The sequence below is a fragment of the Cricetulus griseus genome (assembly GCF_003668045.3).
Source record: "Cricetulus griseus strain 17A/GY chromosome 1 unlocalized genomic scaffold, alternate assembly CriGri-PICRH-1.0 chr1_0, whole genome shotgun sequence".
Classification (NCBI taxonomy): domain Eukaryota; kingdom Metazoa; phylum Chordata; class Mammalia; order Rodentia; family Cricetidae; genus Cricetulus; species Cricetulus griseus.
The window spans coordinates 248,893,762-248,915,430 of NW_023276806.1; the positions used below are offsets into that span (position 1 = coordinate 248,893,762).

Below are 21,669 nucleotides of genomic sequence, written 5' to 3' on the forward strand. Positions count from 1 at the left end.
TCCCTCCTCTTCTTATAGGTAACTCAATTTTGGGTTACTAGTGGACAATTTCTATTGACATCTTGTTTTCTATGTAAGGGAGCTTTTTATTGACTTAGCATCTCAACCAGGGAAAAGGGGCAACATATTCTTTTCTGTGCTACTTCCTGCTGACTTTGGGGTGTCGTAGTCAGGGGCCCAAGCAGGCTGAAATGCTAGTCAAAAGCAAAGAGGGAATTTAGGCAATGGGTATTTATTAGAGGCATCTGGTTGGCAGACTCGAAGAGACAGGGAGTGCTCACATCACCTGGACCCGTTCATATCCATGGTAAGTCTAGAGTTCGCAGCCTTTAGGTGCAGGCTATAGTCACCAATTGGTGCTCTGATGTGTCTGCCAGAAGCAGAAACCAGAAGCAGAAACCTGTTTGAGACATGTTTAAACTGGGGACAGAAGTTAAAACTCATATACTTAATCAGAACTCTTAGGTTCATAGTTTTAGTGATCAGAAAGGGCAGAAGTCCCAATACCAAGGGATAAAATCCCATTCTTAGGAACAGACAGGTTGGATAACAAAAAACTGTACTTACCTGGAGTACTTTTGACCTGTGAGAAGTGGTTCCAAGCTTTGTGACTTTGATCCTCTGAAGCCTGTATGAACTTTATTATGTAAAAGGACAACAGTTTTAGACATATTAGCATTACCAATCTTTACTGAAATAGAAAAAGCAGATATCAGATATCATATATCTGTAAAACAGCAGGAACAGATTTATACCTTTGAGTCCTAGAAAAAAACACAGGTTTGAGTTAGAAGCTTGTACATTTTTTCTTGTGTCCAGAGAGTCAGGTATAGATTGGACAGAGGTGTCTTTGGCCTGATGAAAAGCCCTTTATGTTTATTTAGATGACATCGAAAATAAATCTAACCTTGAGACTGAGTAGCAGATAGTCACTGTTTTGTCAGCTTATCAGAACTTTATTAAATGAGCTATCAAACTGGCTATAGTTTAACCACTAATACTATCAGAGATCTGAGAAGGATAAATTTTATACAGCTTTTGAATCTATTAAAAAATGACAGGGTCCTGTCATACCCAAGTCTCTATTAGCAGGCAGAAGTATCAAAGACCAGCATCAATCTTTGCCAGGCCTATAACATCAGAGTTTTTTTTTCTCTATGTAAGAGGGACATGGAAAAGACTGACCTTATTTTGTCTAGGCAAAAGGGGCACAATCAATTCTCCAATGTCCTGTCGATTGTCCATGGCCTGGGCCAGGTCCTGGCAGCAGGTGTGTATCGGAGCATCTTGTCCCCTGGTCAGCGTTGTGTAGACATTGAGGTATCCTGTAATCTTCTTTGGAGACTTTGAGTCACAGTCAGGATCTGGGATTCTCTGTCTTATAAGTTTTTTTAGTCAACTTTTTAAATGCCATATTCTGTAGATCTCTGAAAGCATCAAGAGTGTTGTCTAGGTAAATCTGGATAGACAACTTTGTTTTCAGTTTTTTGTTTTTAAGTTTAACCTTTGAAAACATATACAGGGGGATGGATAAGGTTTATTCCTGTTATAAATTTTTTCTTAATATGGCTACAGTGACATTAGTGCAGGCTCTGTCTGGAGAACTGGATTTAAACTGAGAAGCTGTGGAGGGGTGTTTACTCAGAGCTCTCCAGCTGACTGTAACTAGTTTTAACTTAGCAATCAGACAGGACATTTAAAGAGACAGAGTAACTTAAAACTCTTAGTGACAAGAATGTAGATTTGCTGTAGACGGAACAGGCAGGATTTTTGTGTAAAACACATGTCCTACCAGGCCCTGGAAAGGCACGACATTCTAAAAACAAGCCATGTATAACAGAGCCAGGGAAAGAAGAAAATTGTCAGTGACCAAAATAAAAGGCAAAAAGGTAAATGAATTATGTCTGAAAGCAGTTTGTTGGCAGAAGCTGACTAGATTGTCCCTCTGTCTAGGCTGAAGGAAGGGGTTAACCATAGCAAAAATAAAATCCCTTTATGTCTTTAAAACCATTATTACCTGGATGACTGTTAAGTTACAAAGCTTAGATAACTTTTTAGAACAGAAAACCCTAATTAATAGAGTAGATTTTATTGCTCCTAAAAAGGGGGAAGACACAAGTTAGAAATAGGAATCTCTTGCTCTACTGACTGAGGTACATTTCCAGCCCCACGTCTCTTTTGTCAGTAATGGTCATGCATGAAGGGTTGGTAAAATGTACTCATTTTTCCCTGGTACAAGTCATGTGAAAAATTTAAGCAACCACATGTCTGATAGAGAATCTATATGAAACTTAACAGTGGCATGAACAAATGATCCAAGTAGAAAATGGGCAAAAGCCATGAATAGACATTTTATTACCAAGGATATACAGATAGCAAATGACTAGCACACAAAAGGATGGCACTTAGACAAAAGAAAGGGGCCCAAGACAGATCATGTTCCAAGATAGAGTACCAGAGTTCCGAGGAATTCAGAGTGTCGGTTTTGGCCAGATTCTATCAGGCCAAAAACTGCACAGATTGGACTAAGGCCCACCAAGGGCTCATCGTCCTCATAATTTTCAGACAAACAGATGGGATCCAGGGATCCCGATGGGATGGCCCCAGATGGACCCCTGGTCCTGACGAGGAAGAGGGCATCTCCCGGTTCCTCCAGGTCTACCTAATAGCTCGCCTAGGTACTTGTGACCTATATAGAGTCTGAGTCAGAGATGCCGGCCAGAGAAAAAGGAAAATTAACAGAGAACAATCTAAGCAGAAGAGGAGGTCAAAGGCAGTGTGTGGAACTCAGTTCTCCCCCTCTACCATGTGGGTCCTAGGCATCAAACTCAGCAACAAGTGCCTGTATCCACAGAGCCATCTTGCCAGGCTCTGGGTGGCCATGCAGCAAGACACCAGTGATACTGCTAGGTATGTAAACCCTCATCTGCAGTGGAGACAGTCATGCACATAGGATGAAGACATGTGCTCCAGTTGGGCCTTAGTGGTAGGGACCTGTGCTGGAAAGGGTGATCACGAGGGATCTGGTTTAGGGTTTTGGGGGTGGTTGGTTTATTTTTTGAAACAGTATAGCCCTAACTGTATAGCCTTAACTGGCCTGAAACTCACTCTGTAGATCAGTGGTTCGCAACCTTCCTAAAGCTTTAACATGTTCCTCATGCTGTGGTGACCCCCGACCATAAAATTATCTTGTAATTTTTCTACTGTTGTGAAACATAATATAAATACTTGATATGTGATCCCCAAAGGGGCTGAGACCTACATGTTGAGAACACTGCTACAGACCAAGTTGCCTTGAACTCAGAGATCTACCTGCCTCTTCCTCCAGAGTGCTAGAACTAAAGGTGTGTGTCACCACGCCCAGTTTATTGGGTGTGGGAGCATGTTTAGGGCTTTTGGACAGCATGTGTCAGAGTGGGATAACTGCTAGATAAATTTTTTCCATCCGTGAAGTGGGTCCGGCTTCTGAGTTTTCTCTTTCTATGTAAAGTTCCCTGTCTTCATTGGGTGAGAGTGAAGGGGTGAAGCCACGCCTTGCAGCTCAGCCAAGAATGGTATGGACATTTTCCAGAGTTACCCTGATTTGGTGCAGGCCTGCATGAATGTCAACTACTGAGACCCAGACCCATCCTCTAAACACTGGTACACACTCCACACACTACTAATAAGTGAACAGGGGATGCAGAGATGGCTCAGCTGTTAAGAGCACTGACTGCTTTTCCAGAGGTCCCACAGGGCAGCTCACAACTGTCTGTAACTCCAGGATCCACCACACTCACACAGACATACATGCAGGCAAAACACCAATGCACATAAAACAAAGATAAACGAATTATAAAAATGGTTTTAAAAATAAGTGAATAAATAAAGTGTACAGATAAAAATTAGGAGGCTGGAGAGATGGCTTAATGAATTAAGAGCACTGGACCAAGGCTCAAACCACAACCATCCATAACTCTAGTTTTAGGGGATCCAACTCTTCTTCAGGCCTCCAGGAACATAAGTAGTGCAGACAAAACACATAAACATTTAAAATGAAAACTATAGATGGCTACCGCAATGCTACAACCAGATCCTGACTGAACACATATTTAAAATCACAGAATTATTGTTATGCACACATGCCACAATGCACTTGAGGTCAGAGCATAAGGGCCTGGTCTTGACACCTGGTAAACTGCTCTGCCTTTCTCTCTCTCTCTCTCTCCCCCCTCTCTCTCCTCTCTCTCTCCTCTCTCTCTCCCCTCTCTCTCCTCTCTCTCTCTGTCTCTGTGTGTGTGTGTGTCTGTGGGCAAAGCAGAATGGGAGCTGCTTCTCAGCCCAGCCTGAGAAGCCCACAGTACTGACGATAGAGGAGCACAGTGCCATATTTCTCATTCATCAAAAGGAACATAGGTTTATTGAACACAGGCTGCAGGCTGCACTCTGGGACCTCAGAACAATCCTGGCCCAGAGAAGAAAACAGGAAAACAGCCTGGGCAAATTCTGTCATTTGATCAAACATTTTACAACAAGAGGTGTGGCTTGAGCCCACAGCTTCCAGACTCAAAGGTGGGTTTTGCAGAGATGGATGAAGGCAGGAGGGTGCCAACAAGGGCACTTGCTGCTCTGAGCAGCACGTCAGAGCTGGGAGCTCCTGCATCTGGGGTGGCTCTGTCTATGGATGTCTTTGGATGCTGGTCCTGACCCTTGAGCAGACATGGGCCCTCAGAAACTGTTTGAATTGGTGGTTTCAGGGACAGTCCACCCTCCTTGATCTCCAAGGAAGAAAAGCTATGGCCGTGTGCAGTGCCACAGCCTCAGTTTCCCCACCTGCGGTGTGATAATTTAAAATGTTGGACAGTGTTGCAGTGGTGGCTTGTGCTCAGCTGCTGCCTGACATAGAGTTAGCGTGCAAATGAATGATGGCAGACAGCTGCTCCAGAAGCAGAGCCCTGTTTGGGCCCATCTGAAGAAGGGACATTCATCAGGCTCCTGAGGAACACAGTAGGCAACTCCACTCAGAGGGACTCTGCCCATGGCAAGAAGTTCCTGAAAGCTGCAGGTCAGTTGTCAAGGAGACACTGATGGTCTCTATGGCGACAGCTGGACAGGACAAGACCCTGGAGGGACAGCCTTGGAGGGACAGGTATTGTTACCCTGGACACCAGAGTTTGGTCTCCATGGCAACAGTTGTGAGATCCAAGCTGTCTGGGGGCGGGGCTTAGACAGCTGAGAAGAGCTGGAGGTGCACCTTGGGAAAGGGGCAGCTTGATCCCATGGAGTGTCCTGGAGAAATTAATGCTGGGTCACCCTGAGGACATTCAGTGGGGAAGACGGTCTCCATAGTGGTCCATCAGGGTGGGGACAGCCAGAAATGGAGTGGTAGGTGTCTGGTCTCTAGGATAGTGAAAAAGGAAGTGTGGTACCCATGGTTACACAGGAGAGCAGGGTGTACCATTTTGGTGGGTGTACTGGGTGAGATGACAGGTAAGGCTGCACTAGTGGCCTTGGTCACCTTAAGAAGCTGAGCAGTGTCGGGTAGTGGTGGCTCATGCCTTTAGTTCCAGCACTCAGGAGGCAAAGGCAGGTGGAGCTCTGTGAGTTTGAGACCAGCCTGGTCAACAGAGTGTGTTCCAGGACAGCCTCCAAAGCTACACAGAGAAACCCTGCCTTGAAAAAAACAAAAACAAAGCAAAACAAAAAACAAACAAAAAAAAGAAGCCGAGCAGCATGTCTCTATAGCAAGTGAGATTTCAGGGGTTTGAGGTTTGAGAGAATGATCTCTTTGGTGACAGCCCCAAGGAGCCTGGGGAGGGACATTCAGGTGAGTGTACTGTCTGGCCAGAGAAATACCTGAGGGGTAGGCATGGGAGCCAGCTGAGGGAATTCTCCCATGAAGCCAGAGGTGTTGGGGCTGTCCTCCATAGTGACTGGGGACAAGGCATGTTACCTTGGAAACTTAATAAGACTCACTGGAAGAGTGGGAATACCCAGCCTCTGGGTCACCTGTCAGCACAGGGCAGATCTCCTAGTGACCCATAGTTTTCTGTTTCAGTGGACAGCTAGCTGACTGTCCAAGACCAGTTTCCCAGCTCCTGGGATATGCAGGGGGTTTGTGTGGCCAGTCTCCAGTTAATCCTGGGGGTCCAGCCTCCAGGTGACTGAGGGGGGACTGCTTTCCAGGAGGCCACAGAAACCGTGTGGGGGGGTTCCTGCTGCTCTACCGGCATCCTGGGGGTTGGGGGAGAGCATGGCTCTTCTAGACAAAGTCTGGAAGATGGGACATCTAATATCCAAAGATTTGGGCTTGGCCACCGTCAGGGTCTCTCAGAGGGCAGCGCAGTCAGCGACCAAGAACACAACAGGTATGTCAGCCTGCAGCGTACTGCAGGGGTGTGTCACGTATCGAGGAGACCTCAGGAGTTGTGGTCAGTGTCCAAAGACCACAGGTAGCTGAGTTAGCCTGCAGCTCCCCACAGAGTTGTGTCATGTATCCAAGGGATCTCTGGTGAGTAGTCTGTCTCCAGGGGGTGTGCAGAGCCCCCGGATCAGCCACCAACAACCACAAACGCCAGTTCTCATGGTCCTAGACACGCAGCGGGGTCCAGGCAGCTGGGTCCCTTGATCCTCCGGCCCAGCCTCCTCCGCCCGCCCAGCCCCAGCCCCAGCCTCCTGGAGCTGGGTCTGGGGCACCCGGAGCGCGGTAGCAGTAGACACCGAAGAGGCGTCGGGAGGCGTCGGGGAAACCGAGGCTGCGCACGCCCGGCCGGGGGCCCCCGCAGCGAGTGCGCGGATTCACGATGGGGTAGCGTGCGCTGCCATCGGCCAGCCAGCCTGCAGTGCAGCGGTCCAACAGCTGCAGCTTCCACGCGGCGAACAGCTGCCCGACCTTGGCCACCGTCGCACCCCGCGCTGCGCAAGCCCGAGCCGCCCCGGCCAAGGCCACCGGCCGCAGAGGCTTCAGGAAAAACACGCGACCTGCGGGACCGGAGGCGTGTCAGTATGGGACCCGGGCTGGGCCCGCCAGACTCTGGAAGCCCGGGATTCCCAGCTCCGGGTGCATCCCATTCCGTGCCATGGGCTTCTGCCTGTGCGATGCAGGCGCCTTGTGGCATTTCACTGCCCCCCTGTGGCAGCCCTGGAAAGTTTCCATCCTAAAAGCGCCCGGTGGGGAAGGGGGCGGGGCCTGGTCACTTAGGGGCGGGGCTGATGCTCTTGGAGGCAGGATCTGTACACTTCATGGAGATCTCTGTCCTCTTTTGGGGGTGGGACCTATGTTTGGGAGGGTTTTCACCAGTGGACCTAGCCTTAGGCGGAGGATCTGTATTCTTTTTTGGGGGGGTGGAGAGTGGGGGCGGTTTTCGAGACAGGGTTTCTCTGTATTGCTTTGGAGCCTATCCTGGAACTCGCTTTGTAGAGCAGGCTGGTCTCGAACTCACAGAGATCTGTCTGGCTCTGCCTCAGGAGTGCTGGGATTAAAGGCGTGTGCCACCAATGCCCGGAGAATCTGTGTTCTTGCGGGCAGGGTCTACACTCTTGAAGCAGGCCTCCAACCACAAGGTAGACCCTATGCATTTCGGTCAGGCCTTCCTCTAGGGATCCAGGACTATGAGCCTGAAACGGGCCTCTGTCCTTGCAGTGGAGCCTATTGTGTGTGCCCTTAAGGGATGAGGCCTATGCTCTTGTCTGTGTGTCTGAGACTAACTTCCTTCCATTTGCCAGACCCTATGACTAGGTGGTTCGGGCCAGTCTTCCCCAAGGGGTCAGAGACTATGCACTTGGGGTGTGTTTCCTTCTAGAGGGCGGGGCATATGCACTTGGGGAGGACCTTCTTCGAGGAAGTGGGCCTATGCACTCCAGGAGTGGGGCCACTCTCCATGGGTCAGGCCTTCAGGGAGGGGTCATCTGAACTTGAGGGGTGGGACTCCTTCCAGGGAGAGGGAATAAGGCTTAGCAGGGAGGAAAGAGAGAAGGGTTCCCTTCAGGAGAGAAGGGTTCCCTTCAGGAGGTAGAGCCTGTGTACTTATGGGTGGAGTCTCATTTCAGAGACCCTTTGAGCAAGTATCCTTCCAGAGGGCGGGGCTTAAGCGCTAGAGACAAACTTCTTTCACTTCTTCTTGGGGGGAAAGGACTCACCAGGGAGGTTGGACGTGAAGCAGAAGGCATCATAGCGTTCCTCAGCGTTATGGCGATACCCATAGTTGCGCACGCCCCCGCTGGTGCCTCCACCAGCCCCAGTGCTCCCAGCCCCGCCACAGGCCTCCCGGGCCTGGCTCACTGGATACTGCACGGAGCCATCGCGTAGCCATCCAGCATTGCACCAGTCCAGGCCATCGAGCCAGGCCGCGTGCAGCTGCTCGGCAGATGCCAGAATGCCATCCTGTTCGGCGCAAGCACGCTGTGCTTCCACGAAAGTCATCTTGTAGCGGCCTCCACGCGGGTGGTAGGGGAAGACCACTCCTGGATGGAAAGGAATGGGGGTTTGTCTGGTGCCCCGAGTTTTCATGGATCCCACATGAACCAGAACCTCCAGAGGGTCTCCGGCCCTCGGACATGACCACACCTCTGGCCAGCTCCCGTACATTATGCGCTTTGTGATTTATGCTTGGGGCTTGACCCTTCTCCCTAACATACTTAGTCGTGCCTACTCTTCTACGGTCGGAGACCTTTGCTCATGTTCTTTCTGTCCTTTTCCACCTGACTAACTGTTATTCTATTTATTCTTCACAACTCACCTTTAAAAATGTTTATTTATTTGCTTTTTGAGACAGTGTCTCTCTGTGTAGAGAGATGATCCTTGAACTAGCTTGGTAGACCAGGCTGGCGTTGAACTCACAGAGATCTCTTTCAAAGGGCTTTGAGAGTTTCTGCACATCAACATCAGGCAGTTCACAACCTGCAACTCCAGCTCCAAGGGATCTAAGGCAAGATGCCTTGACCACATGCACACACATTCAAACACATACTTATAAATGAAAGCTGTAAGAAGTATTTTTAGACGAACTATTTCCCTACCCAATAAAATCTCTACTGTGCCAACTTGACTCGGTTTGTCCCACACTGTCCCCCAATCTCCTCTGCCCATGCTTCGGTCACCTTCCAAGTCCAGCTTGACCATGCCGGCGTCATCCTCTAGCTCATTGGTGACCTCGCACTCGTAGCGTCCGTAGTCCTGCAGGGTGACATTTCGGAGGACCAGGGAGGCGTCCCCGGGCCCATCGTTCTGCAGCTCGGCCCGCCCTCGGTAAGGGCCGAAGGCTCGGTGCTGGGGACCCAGAGCCACGAAGACATCGGTGAAGGCCAAAGGGTCTACCACCTTCGTCCACTTGAGGCGGATGCCGTCGTGGCCGTGGGCGGCCGCCTCATAATGGTAACGGCAAGGTAAGACGATGGTGCCACCGCGGTGGCTCACCACCTGCCCTGGAGCCGTCTGCACCACCACGGAGCCGGACTCGCCCTCTGCGGGGCGACCAATCAGGGATCAAAAGTGCGCTGGGGGTGGGGGGGATGACCCAGAGAAGGGATGTAGGTCTAGGGTAGGGAAGGAGCTCCGAAGAGACTGAGAGTTGGGGGGAGACTGAGAGTTGGGGACCACTGCAACCCGCCACCCCACCCGACCCCCATTGTTCGCTCTTGGCCACAGCTGGGGGGGGGGGCAGGCGACGGGGGACAGGACGGGACGGGAACCAGAGCTGTGCACAAGACTCACCCAGCACGTGCACGACTTTTTTCCTGCCTCTCTGAGCCCCGGCAGGCACGGGGACCAGGATCAGGAGTCCGCAGGCAACCGCCCAGAGCGCGCGGGGACCGAGGGCCGCCGGAGCGCACGCCTGCGGGCACAGGAGCTGTATCCAGCTGTACCGTCCAGACCCTCCTCAGCTCGTCCTGCCCTCCCCAAAGGGGTCTCAGCCTCGGAGCTGCCCTCCCCCACGTCCTCGCCCCCGCTACCGGAGCGCAAGGGGGATGGGGAGCAGCTGCCCGCATCGTGGCCGCAAGGTTATCCGCGCGCCAGGAGACTGCAGCAAGCCCGGCAGAGTGAGGCGGGGGCGCTGGGGACAGCGGGTCAGCACGGGAAGAGGGGAACATCTGCTACTGAGCCAGGCCGAGAGAGACAGAGAGGTAGAGATAGAGAGACGAAGAGACAGAGACTCGGAGACAGACGCAGAGACAGAGACTCGGAGAGAGACACAGAGACAGAGATGCAGAGACAGAGATTCAGAGAGACGCAGAGACAGATTCAGAGACAGAGACCCAGAGAAAGACTCAGAGACAGAGACCTAGAGATAGACACAGACAGACAGAGACGCAGAAAAAGACCGAGACTCAGAGGCAGAGGAAGGAGACGCTGGTGGGGAGGAGAGACAGGGAAAAAGAAAAAGTGAGCACTCTCCCCCACTCCCTCCCTCCCCCTCCTCCCTCTGCCCTCACTGGAGGGCAGAAAAAGGGGAAAGTACTAAAGAAAGAGAAAGAGGAAGCAAGAGGAGAACGAGAGAAGGAGAAGAGACAGACAGCAGAGAGACAGAGACAAAGGAGAGATCAGGTACCCAGCACAGCACTCACCATCCTGGTCGCGGCCCCCGCTGAGCGGCCCCTGCGCTTCCCAACTGCGCACGCGCACAATGTTCTGGCCCGGCAGGTCCGTAGGTCCATGCAATCCCGGAGTCTGCCTGCAAGGGGAGGAGGACGCGGGGCTTTAAAGGGGCAGCGCGTGTACTCACCGCATGGCGTAGGGGGCGGGGGTGGGGTGGGAAGGGACAGCCCCGGTGCTGCTGAGCTGGGAACACAGCGACCTCGCCACTTCCCCCATGAGGACTACCTTAGCCAGGGAAGGAGTCTCACAAGCCCAGTTTGCACTCCATGCATGGCGTGGCTGCAAAGGAGTATAAATGATATAACCACCCAGTGAGCAGAGGGTAAACGAAGGCTGGCTTAACGGGCCCCGTGGCCCCATTTTTTTTTTTTTTTTTTTTTTTTTTTTTTTTTTTTGGACAGGGTCTCTCTGTGTAACAGCCCTGGCTGTCCTGGAATTCACTTTGTAGACCAGGCTGGCCTCGAACTCACAGAGATCACCTGCCTCAGCATCCCCATTGCTGGGATTAAAGGTGTGCGCCACCTCTGTGGGCTGGCCAAGTCCCTTAACCAAGTCTGCCAGTTTCTGCCAGAGCAGGGAAATCTAAATCTACCACTCTCCCTGCCACCACAAACACACTTCATTTTATGGTGGTGACTCAGGACTGTTAGGCAAGTACTCCGGGGAAGGGAGAAGAATCCGCAGTTCAAAGTCATCTTCTGCTAGACATCAAGTTTGAGGCTAGCATGGAAGGGAAAAGGGAAGAGGGGTGCAGGATTGGAGCCATAGAGGGTAAACCTCAGCAAGTTTCAGGCTAGCCTGGCCATGTATCAGCTGAGGGCTGGGTTGGAGGAGGGCTCACCTTGCATGCATGAGGTCCTGGGTTTCATCTCTATAGCAAGGATATAGCAAGGGTAGTGGTACATACCTATCATCTCAGCACTGGGGAGGCTGAAGCAGGAGGATTAGGAGTTCAAAGTCATCTTGGGCCAGTTGTAGTGGTGCATGTTGGTAAGGTATGCTATAGAGGCAGAGACAGGAGGATCATGAGTTTGAAGCCAGCCTGGGCTACACATTTGGTGCTGGTGAGGTGGCACACAACACTTGGGATCTCTGAGTTGGAGGCTAGCCTGGTCTACAGGTGACAGCCAGAATTAAATAGTGAGACTCTGTTTCAAAAATCAAATTGGGCTGGGCATTGGTGGTGCACGCCTTTAATCCTAGCACTCGGGAGGCAGAGGCAGGTGGATCTCTGTGAGTTCGAGACCAGCCTGGTCTACAAGAGCTAGCTCCAGGACAGCCTCCAAAGCCACAGAGAAACCCTGTCCCAAAAAACCAAAAAAAAAAAAAAAAAACAAAAAAAAAAAAACATCAAATTGGGGGAGAAGTCACCTTAGGTTACATTGTAAATTTAAGGCCTGCTTGGGCTACAGAAGACCTTGTCATATACAGAGTGAGTTTCAGAACAGTCAGTGTTACACGAAGACCATCTCACAAAACAAAACAAACACATGGGAAAGCCAGGCATGGTGGCACAGGCTGCGTTCCCAGGATGTAGGAGGCTTAGGCAGGAGGCTAGCCTGGGCTCCATATCCAGATCCTGTATCAGTTTTCTAAAATGATAGAATGCAGTAAGTGCTGATAAACTCGGGTTTCCCATGCACTGGCAGGAGTGGTGGTTTGGTTAAGAGTTTTTGCCTGCCAGCCTGTTTGTCCATCTGCTCACTGGGTAATCACCCTGGAAACTTGGGCTCCAGCAGACACTAGAGATGTGAGTGTTCTCCAAAAATCATATTCCAGCATAGGGACTCAGAGGAACAGGCCCACGTTCCACTCTTGTCCTCACTGGCTGTGTCACTCAGGGAGACCTCTCGGCCTGGGTGGGTCTCCAGGCAGTGACTGGGTTCCCACTAGAAGCCTGGCCAGAGAGCACCGGACCCCTGGCACTCCTAAGCTCCCCTCTTCACCCAGTTTCTAAACTACAGAACAGGAAATAGAGAACCCTTTCCAAACATTGCCGAGCTACCCTCAGTTGCCCTGGAAAGTGAGCCCTGTCCCTAACTCAGATGTGCTCAAGTATGACCTTGGCCCAGAATCTTCACTTCTAGTCTCAGTCTAGAATGTGGAGGCCCAGTGACAGCAGTCTGTGTGCAGTTCCCTGGATGCCTAACAATGCCACCATTTGGTAATGCTGTACTCTGTGTGCGAGGTATGTGTGTATTACAACCTGTATGTGAGAGCTCAACTCAGGTGTGTGTAAGTCAGAGTCAACATTAGGTGTCTTCCTCATTCTCAGCCTTTTACCTGTTTATTTGAAACAACCCTGACTGGCCTGGAGCTCACTGTATAGACCAGACTGGCCTGGAACTCACAGTGATCCACTTGCCTCTGCCTCCTGAGTGCTGGGATTAAACCCATGTGCCACCCCGCCTTTTACCTGATTTGGGGCAAGGCATCTTACTGAACCTGGAGCTAACTGGCCAGTGAGCTTTGGGAATTCTTCCTTCAATCCCCATGCCAGTGCTGGTTCACCCCTTATATGGTCGCCACAGCAGCTGACTTTTACGAGGGCGTTGGGGATTTGAAATAGGGCCCTGATGCACTTTGCTGACTGACATATTGCCCCTGACCCGTTTATGTGTGGAGGTGTGAGAATGCAGTCCAGGCTGGTTTCCAACTTGCTTTGGAAGGACCAAAGAGGATCTTGTGCTCCTGCCTCCACCTTCCCAGTGCTGGGATGGCAGGTGTACACCTAATAATGTAGTGCACCCAGGGCCTTTATGGGCGTCAGCTCCAAGAGCACTTTACTAACCTGCACCCACAGCCCAGTGTGACCTCAACCCTTCTGAGTGTCAGTTTTCCCATCTGGAGCATGCAGTTGTGCATCCCACTGAGAGGCTGACTGTTAGTGTCCTGGCCCCTCTGACTCCAGACAGCCACAGTGGCTGTGAGCACCCTACCCTCCTCTCATGGGTACAAGAAGATGGTCCCTTGCTCCAGCTCCCTGAAACACTCAGGCAGTGATGTCCTAGACATCAAAAGTGCTTTTATTAAAAGGATGGGGGTAGTGATGGGTAAATTCCAAGGGAGGACATTAGGGTACTTCTGGTCTTTGGGACACAGTGACATAGTGAGAACATCTGGTCGTGGGTCTCCTACGCTCCCTTCTGGCCTGGATTGCAATCCCCCAGATGTCCGTCCAGCTTTAAAAGGGTCAACCCATCCTTGGAGGGTCAGGCGTGCTGCACAGGTAGTTCCTAGCAGAGAAGAGGGCATATGCTCACTGTTGCTTCTTGCCTGGGCCCTCGGAAGCCCAGGGCGGGGCCTGCAGGAAGAAGGCAGGCCGCCAGAGGCATCGGAAAGCTAGCAGATGCGGACCCAGTGCAAACAGCATGTTGCTCAGAAAGAAGGTGGTCCAGGTGTCCTCAGGCACGCGGTAAGTGAAGGGTGTACGCAGGTGCATGGATGCACCCATGTGTGAGAACTGCGCCTGGCAGGGACACAGGGAGGATGGCAGGTCAGGTCAGCACCCTCAGGCCAATGCCCACTGCGACACTGCCGTGTCTTCCTTCCCTAAACAACTGACTCCAGCCTGGATCCCATCCTCTCTCCTCACAAGTGTTGTGGACTTGCAGAGACTTCTGGGTCCCCCTGCTTGGACTGAGTCTAGGCTTTTTCTTTTCCTACCAAAACCCCAGAAATAGCTCTGAGCCCTCCTGTGCTTAAGCACTTCCATGGCCCCCTGCCTCCCCTCACATGCCCAGAGTTCAAAGTCTTCAGCATCCAGCTCCAGTTTTTCATCTGTCTCCCTTGATGTCCTCTTGGCTGCCTTTCTATACTCTTTCTGTTCATGGCTGCCCTTCCCTTCATAGGTCACAATCTTCCCACTTTGCAGCCCTTCTCAGCCCCTGTTCCCCCTTCCTTCCTGGTGTCTGTCTGTTTGTTTGATTTTTCAAGTCAGGGTTTCTGTGTTTAACAGCACTGGCTGTCCTGGCACTCACTTTGTAGACCAGGCTGGCCTCGAACTCACAGAGATCCACCTGCCTCTGCCTCCCGAGTGCTGGGACTAAAGGTGTGTACCACCACTGCCAACTCATTCGCTTGTTTGTTTCCAGTGCTGGGGAATGGAAGGTATGCACTTGCACCTGCTAGGCAAGCACTATACCACGGAGGAAGCCATATCCCAGCATGCTTCTTTCTAGCTCTGACTAGGGGGCTTGGAGCTACCTGTGGGCCAGGGGTTATGTCCATCCAGCCATCTCCTTCAGGCTAGGGAACTTTGGATCACTAGGCCTTGGGTCCATTATCACTACCCCACCCCTTACCTGGCCAATGGCTCCGGCGAACACCAAGGCCCAGTCTGGCAGCCAGGAGCAACCAGGGAAGGTGAGGGCATAGGCAGCCAGACAGTAGAAAGGCAGAGCATAGAACAAATACATCAGCATCTAGGGGAGACCACAGGCTGTGAGAACACAGGGTGGGGATCTACACAGGGCTCCTTCCCCCATCACACATAATGAGTCACACTCAGCTGCCGGGAGGGTACAGACTCTGACTTACCAATTGGAACACCCTATTTCCAATGCTGATGTGAATCACAGGGGCATGTGATTCAGGCCGGGCTAATCAGAGCCTCAATGGGCCTTGCTGAGAAAGCACAGCCAAGACACATGTTGGACCCTGCCATACCCGAAGCCTACATGTGAATCTGCCTGACTGGCATGATTTCAGGCAACTGCTTCAGAGAAGGGCAGGACCACAGCCTTCTCCTCCCATTTGTCCCCTCACCTGCAGCTTTGGGTAGGCCACAGGGTCCCGCAGGTATGGCTCATATTGATAAATATAGATGAAGCAGGCGTCTGTGGGGCAGTCAAGTACCACCTATGACACAGATAACCACCATCCATCTTATGGCTCTCACAAGGCTTTTCCCCACTCCAGCTCTCAAGCCCTCTCAGCCCTCCCTGCTCTCTCCCTTTAGCTGTAGATTCACAGCAAGAGCGCTGAGGAAAGGCTGTGTGAACAGGCATTGTCACGAGACCTTCAGGTTGGACTTGGTGAAGAGCTCTCCTGGGTATCAGACAGAAGAGCGCTGTTCTTTTGGCAACAAATAAGGAAATAAATTTTGGGAGAAGGCGGCTGAGGAGGGAGACTGGAGGTGAAGGGGGGAGGAAGCCAAGGCAGACTCACCAGGCCCCGGAAGAGAGCAAAGAAGGCAGCAAGGATGAGGTAGATGATGAGTGTCAGGTCAGCTGGGCGCTGTAGGAGGCCTTTCTTCTGTTCCTCCTGTACCTGTCCCATGTAAGAGAAAGCTGGAGCTAGCCAGAGAGGCCTGGGGTCTAGCAGATGATCACTCTATCTCTCCCAAGTAGATAGTCATTGGCTCTTGAGCTTGTACAGGTTGAGCAAGTGTTCTCCCCCGAGCCATACTCCTAACTCTCATGTTGAGCCACATTTGAGTCCTTGGAGTTTTGAGACAGTCTCACCATAAAAACCCATGCTGGCCTTGAACTCGTGGCAATTCTGCCTCAGTCTCCCCAGTGCTGGTATGATAGGCACGGGCCACCATGCCTCAACTGACACAAAGCCTTTGATTCAAAGCCATTCACAAACGGGGTGTGGTGGGGCACTCACCATGTCGGGGGTGTAGGAGGTAGGTGTACGGGACTGACTGAAGATTCTCACACCAGCCCAGCATGGGACCAGCATGTATAGAATGGTGAGGAAGAAGGCAGGTCTGATCTCTGAACTGTATTTACCTGCCAGGATGGGGAGAGCATGTGACTCGGGGAGATTTCTAATGGAAGCTGGGCCAAAAGGGACCCTGCCTGGACATCTTGAGTTATACTACTCTTGCTCAAGCGCTCCTATGCTCTGTGGCCCCCCAGCATGCTCCCTGCCCTGGCCTGGCTGAGTTTACCCTGAATACAGACTTGACACTTGTGACAATGTCTTTGCTTCCCATCAAGTAGGTCTCCTTGCTCAGCATTTACTGAGCCATTCCAACACAGGAACTTGTCACTCTGCCCTGCCTCCAAAGACCTACTTACACAGCTTTCACTCTGACCTCAGGACCCACCCTAAAACTCCCTTCCTGTGTGAATAGCATGCTGTGAGACCCTTGACATCATGGGCTGGTAGCCTGCAGAGGAAGCAGGATTAATGCCATCTCCCCATCACTTCCATAAGGAAAGGGAATGGAGGGCGTCTTGGCTGCTGGCCCCTTGGCTATTGGGTCTTCAGACACATGGAGGGGTGGAATCTCAGAGGCTGTGTCCTTACCAAGGATGTTTCCCGGGAGGAACACCAGGAGGCTCATGGCGAAGGACCCCAGCCAGTAGAGCCCAAGGTTCCGGTACCTCTTCCTGAGAAGTGATAGAGGGGTAGCTGTGGGCCATTAACCCTCAATCTCAAGGCCCTGCTGGTTCCTCTTGGGCTTTGTTTATTTATGGTAGCTAGAAATGGAATATGGGTCTTGTTTTGCAGGGGGGTGGGGTGGGGGGGTTCAAGACAGGGTTTCTCTGTGGCTTTGGAACTCGCTCTTGTAGACCAGGCTGGTCTGGAACTCACAGAGATCTGCCTGTCTCTGCCTCCAGAGTGCTGGGACTAAAGGCGTGCACCACCAACACCCAGCAGAATGTGGGTCTTGTCATGCTCTGTATGTGCTAGGCTGGCGCCTCACACAATAAGACAATAAGTCCTAGAAATGGCACCAGTGGTCCAGAAGATGTGGGTCCCCAGCTAGCCACACCTGCTGACAGTCTCTGGAAACATCTTGTAGTCATCCATGGGTGATCATACCCCTTCTCAAACACTTCTGGCTCCCCAGAGACCTGGAACCCGCCTGAGGAATAACTTCCTCCTGGGATCCTAGTCTCCTGTCTCCCTCACCTTTTGCGGATGGCACCGGCCATGGCCAGATAGAGCAGGTAGTGCACAGTACCATCCCAGTAACAGATGAAGATGCCATGTGCTGTGCGTAGGTAGGGCTCACCCTGTGGGCAGGAGTGGGGCTCAGGAGCATGCATGATGGGACCAGGACCACCCCCAGCCACCCTACTCTTGGTAGCCACCACTTACCTCCTTGGTGTAGAAATCCATAAAGCCCATCACGTAGCCGTCTTCCTGGAGTGCAATGATGAGGTCCACCACCGAAGTGAAGGAGAAGATCACAAAGACTGGAGAGAGAGTGGGAGGTACTGAGCAGGTGCTTGGGCCTGACATGGACAGGACTATGGCTAAGTGCAGGTGTGGCTAAAGCTAGCACAGAGGCAGTTTGGGCCTGTCCAACCTCAGGTTGTATTCTTTTGACACGGGGTGTGAGTCTGTAGCACAGGCTGCCCCTGAACAAATGGTAATCCTTTTGCTGCAGCTTCCCAAGTACTTGGATTACAAACCCACAGCACCACACCTAACTTTTAGTTGAACTTAAAACTGGACTTGAAGCTGGGCAGTGGTGGCCCACGCCTTTAATCCCAGCACTCAGGAGGCAGAGGCAGGTGGATTTCTGTGAGTTGAGGCCAGCCTGGTCTCAAGGGTGAGTTCCAGGGCAGGCTCTAAAGCTACAAATAAACCCTGTCTGGGAAAAAGAAACAAACAAACAAACTGGACTCGAAACATCAGGTCCAGGATGAGGTGATCAGGCAAGGCTCCAGGCCTCAGAAGTCCCTTGTCTGGCTGAAGCTGGACAAGGTGATTCTGATACCACAGCACTCAGGGGATGGAGACAGGAAGATCAGGAGTTCCAGGTCAGTCTGGGTTACATGAGTGCTGGGGAGGGCCTTGTCTGATGGGGGAGACATAATTGTTTCTCTCTGCAGTTCCAACTCTGAAAGAGGAGGCCTTTTGAAGTTTTCCAATCTGATGGTGTTTCAGGCCCTCTGGGTTCCACAGTTTAATGGGAATCTTTCAAAGACTGATGGAGGTCCTTGGTTGGTCCAACGTCTAGAATGGAGGCCTTTTCTCAGACAGCACTGCTCCCCACCACCTTCCAGTGACTTACCAGCATAGAGCGGGTCATAGGTGATTTCCCCATGAGATAGGCTGTAGATGGCCATGAAGAGCAGACCCAGTATCAGCGCACTCATCAGCACTACACACAAGGGCCTGGGGGGTGGGGGCAGCAAGGGAGGCAATGCTTGGGTGAGACTTTCTAGAGGAGTTATTCAGGAAGTACCAGCAAAGGAGAATGAAACTTGCCTTCCCCATCAGTGGTTTCTTGCTTAGGATTTCTACTTGACAAACTCCTACTCATTTATCAGGCCCATCTATATTGTGCCCCTTAGAAAACCTCCCTGATTTCCCTATCCCTACTGTTAAATCCAGTAATTCCATCATTAGCTGATACTCATTCATTTGGATTTGCTTGGTTGGTCATTGAGCAAGGCCAGCCTCAACCCTGATGGAGTCTCCAGTATTCCCCGAGGCTCCCACCTCCTCCCAGCTAAAGTCCAAATGTCTCCATCTGCTCCACCCTATCCTTGCCCAGATCTACCCCACCAACCTGATAAGACAGGTCAGCTAGTTGCAAAGATAACAGAAACCAGGTCTCCCCTTAACACAGCTGGACAAACAAACCAAAACCCAGAGAAGGGAATCCACCTGTCTAGTGCCACACAGCAAGGTTTTGTCCAGTTCTCCTACATTACCCAGCCCAACATTTCATGCGCCCACCAGCAATGCCAACCAAATACCTAACCTTGACACTGCACAGAACTTGTGATCCTCATCCATGACTATAGTGAAAACTAGACAGAGGAAGGAACCTAGGCTCCTAGAGTGCACTTGGCTCACTCAGATTCCCAGGGGACAGGTATTAGTATCCAGGGAATCATCCCTCTCTATCCCATCGTTTGGGTCTGTGAGCTTTGGAGTGAGGGGCTTGCTGGACCTCCAGGGTCTATCTAGAGATAGAAGACAAGAACAGGGGTGGTCACTGCGTGTAGAACAAACTTACTCTAAGCCTGAGACAGAGGCACTGGAACAGGGCATTCGTGCCATGGGAGCAGGATCAGTAGGGCTTTATCTAGGACAAAACTTTGACCCTAGGCGACTTTGGAACCTGTGCGGGGTGCATCCCTGGAATACCCATAAAATCCCCAAACACTAAGGCTCCACATCACCTTTTCCCAGAACCCCACCACAGCATCCCTTGCCTCTGGGCGACAGGAGGGGGATTTCTGCTTGCATGGGCGTCCTCCAGGCCCAGCTTCGACCCTCCTGAGCTCCACCACCCCTCATCCTCCCTCTAGCCCGGTGGTCCTCGCGGACGAAACGCACTGTGAGAGCACTGAGACGTGGTTGAGCGCATAGGACACTGGCAGGGCGCCGAGCGACATCGCCGTGGTCTTGCTGGCTAGCGGCGGGATGTCCATGGCAGCGGCGCTCCAACCCGGGCGCAGCCTCCGAGACGCTTGGCTCCGCGACTGCAGCGAGTTTGAGCTTTGGGGTGCCAGGAACCTGCCCCGCGCAAAGGTCGCCCTGCGCGGGGCCGAGACGCCACCCTTCACCGCTCCTATTCCTGGCCAACATGCGAGGCCCGGCCCTCATGAGACTCCGCCCATAAGCTCCCACCCTCGGTCCATTCACCAATGGCACAGCCACGCCCCTTGTCACCACTCAGTTTATAGCTCCGCCCCCAGACCTGTTGACTGTAGCCACGCCCCTTTGCCGAGTTCACAGCTACTCTCCCGTGGCCACGCTCCTAGAGGCTGAGGGATTGTAACGACGCCCTGCACAGCCCGGCCCCCAGCCCCACACAACCACCACATAGCCCTACCCTTAGCTCCGGCTCGGCCTCTCACAGCCTGGTCCTTTTGTGCCATGCTCCAAGCAGCAGGTCTTTCCCTTTGGATTTGGGGGAGGGAGTCATTAAGGAGATGGATTGTATGAGCGCAAAGATCAGAGGAGCAAGTCGGTGGAGTGTCCTGATCACTCTTTATTCTTTTGAGACAGGATGTTTCTTTAAACCTGGAGCTATGCTGGCAGCCAGAAAATAGCGATCCTCCCCATCGCCATCTTTGACAATACCTGGCTTTTTTCATGCATAGTGGGAATTTGAACTCAGGTCCTCATGTTTGCACAGAAAACTCTTATAGGTGTGGACCATGTCTCCTTTTTGCACCTCTGCCTTCTTAGACCTGACACACTGACACCTGAACATGGAGAGCAACACTCCCTTTTGAATTAAAGATGTCTGTGTGCATGTGGGCATCACTCCCCACCCATTCCTTCGGTCTCTCAATGAACACGGGGCTTACATTTTCTTGGCTAGGCTGGAAATCGGCAAGTCTCATCACCCTCCATGCCCCAGGAGCTGTGACGGGTGTACTTGGAGCATCAAGTTGTGTTCTGGAATCTGAACACTTATTCTCATGCAGCAAATGATTTTCACCACTGAGCCATCTTTCTAGATTCAGCTACACTTTAAAGGTTAGGTTTCAAATTTAAAAATTCTGTGTATTGGGGCCAGGCAGTGGTGGTTCACACCTCTAATCCCAGTATTTGGGAGGCAGAGGCAAGTGGATCTGAGTATGAGGCCAGCCTGGTCTAGGAGTGCCAGGACAGTCAAGGCTGTGCCGAGAAACCCTGTGTTGAAGCAACAGAGGGGCATCATGGATTCTCACTGAAAGGGGAGCCATGTCTACTTGGACACAGCATGACCATCACTGAACTTGGATGCCTGGGTGTGAAGCTTTGAGGGGTCATTCCCACAAGAGGTCCCATGGCAGTTGTCACAGGCTCAAGAGAGGTGCAGGGCAGAAGGAACCCAAAGGACTGATACTAGGAGGCCACCTGTTCATCATGGCCTCCAGCTGGGCTCTTGCTGCTCTGTAGTGAGTACTAGTTCTGGTTTTTCAAAGACCCTTGCACTAGCTTCTATGAGACAGCCCCTCCCAGGTCTCTGCCTCTATATCTGGCCCTCCACCCCAAACTGTGCCCAGGACACACCAGCCCGTGCACATATCATGAAGCGTTTGGAGGCCTCTTTTTCCTGTGCCTGGGGTAAAGTCCTCACTAACTGGTTGGCCTCCAGTTATTGGGAGGTCAATGATGAGCCATACTGGGACCAGAGGTAGGACAAAAGGGAGTCTTAGTCACATCAGGGAACAAAATGC

The 21,669-nt window shown here is 51.9% G+C and overlaps 2 protein-coding genes across 2 annotated transcripts; both read right to left on the bottom strand.

The window, feature by feature from the left end:
• Positions 1 to 4,369: 4,369 nt before the first annotated feature.
• Hapln4 (hyaluronan and proteoglycan link protein 4) lies at positions 4,370 to 15,009 on the bottom strand. Its single transcript, XM_027394631.2, has 6 exons — positions 14,878 to 15,009; positions 10,543 to 10,649; positions 9,692 to 9,812; positions 9,079 to 9,441; positions 8,119 to 8,442; positions 4,370 to 6,960 (listed from the first exon to the last, which is right to left on the bottom strand). Exons 2-6 carry the CDS (start codon positions 10,630 to 10,632, stop codon positions 6,569 to 6,571), a joined length of 1,290 nt encoding a protein of 429 aa, XP_027250432.1. The 5' UTR covers positions 10,633 to 10,649; positions 14,878 to 15,009; the 3' UTR covers positions 4,370 to 6,568.
• On the bottom strand, positions 13,579 to 21,503 carry Tm6sf2 (transmembrane 6 superfamily member 2). The gene is made up of 10 exons (XM_027394632.2): positions 19,832 to 21,503; positions 18,555 to 18,658; positions 17,633 to 17,730; positions 17,444 to 17,547; positions 16,835 to 16,917; positions 16,187 to 16,311; positions 15,743 to 15,844; positions 15,341 to 15,433; positions 14,878 to 14,997; positions 13,579 to 14,042 (listed from the first exon to the last, which is right to left on the bottom strand). The coding sequence occupies exons 1-10, from the start codon at positions 19,924 to 19,926 to the stop codon at positions 13,833 to 13,835; spliced, it is 1,134 nt and encodes a 377-aa protein (XP_027250433.1). The 5' UTR covers positions 19,927 to 21,503; the 3' UTR covers positions 13,579 to 13,832.
• Positions 21,504 to 21,669: the final 166 nt, after the last annotated feature.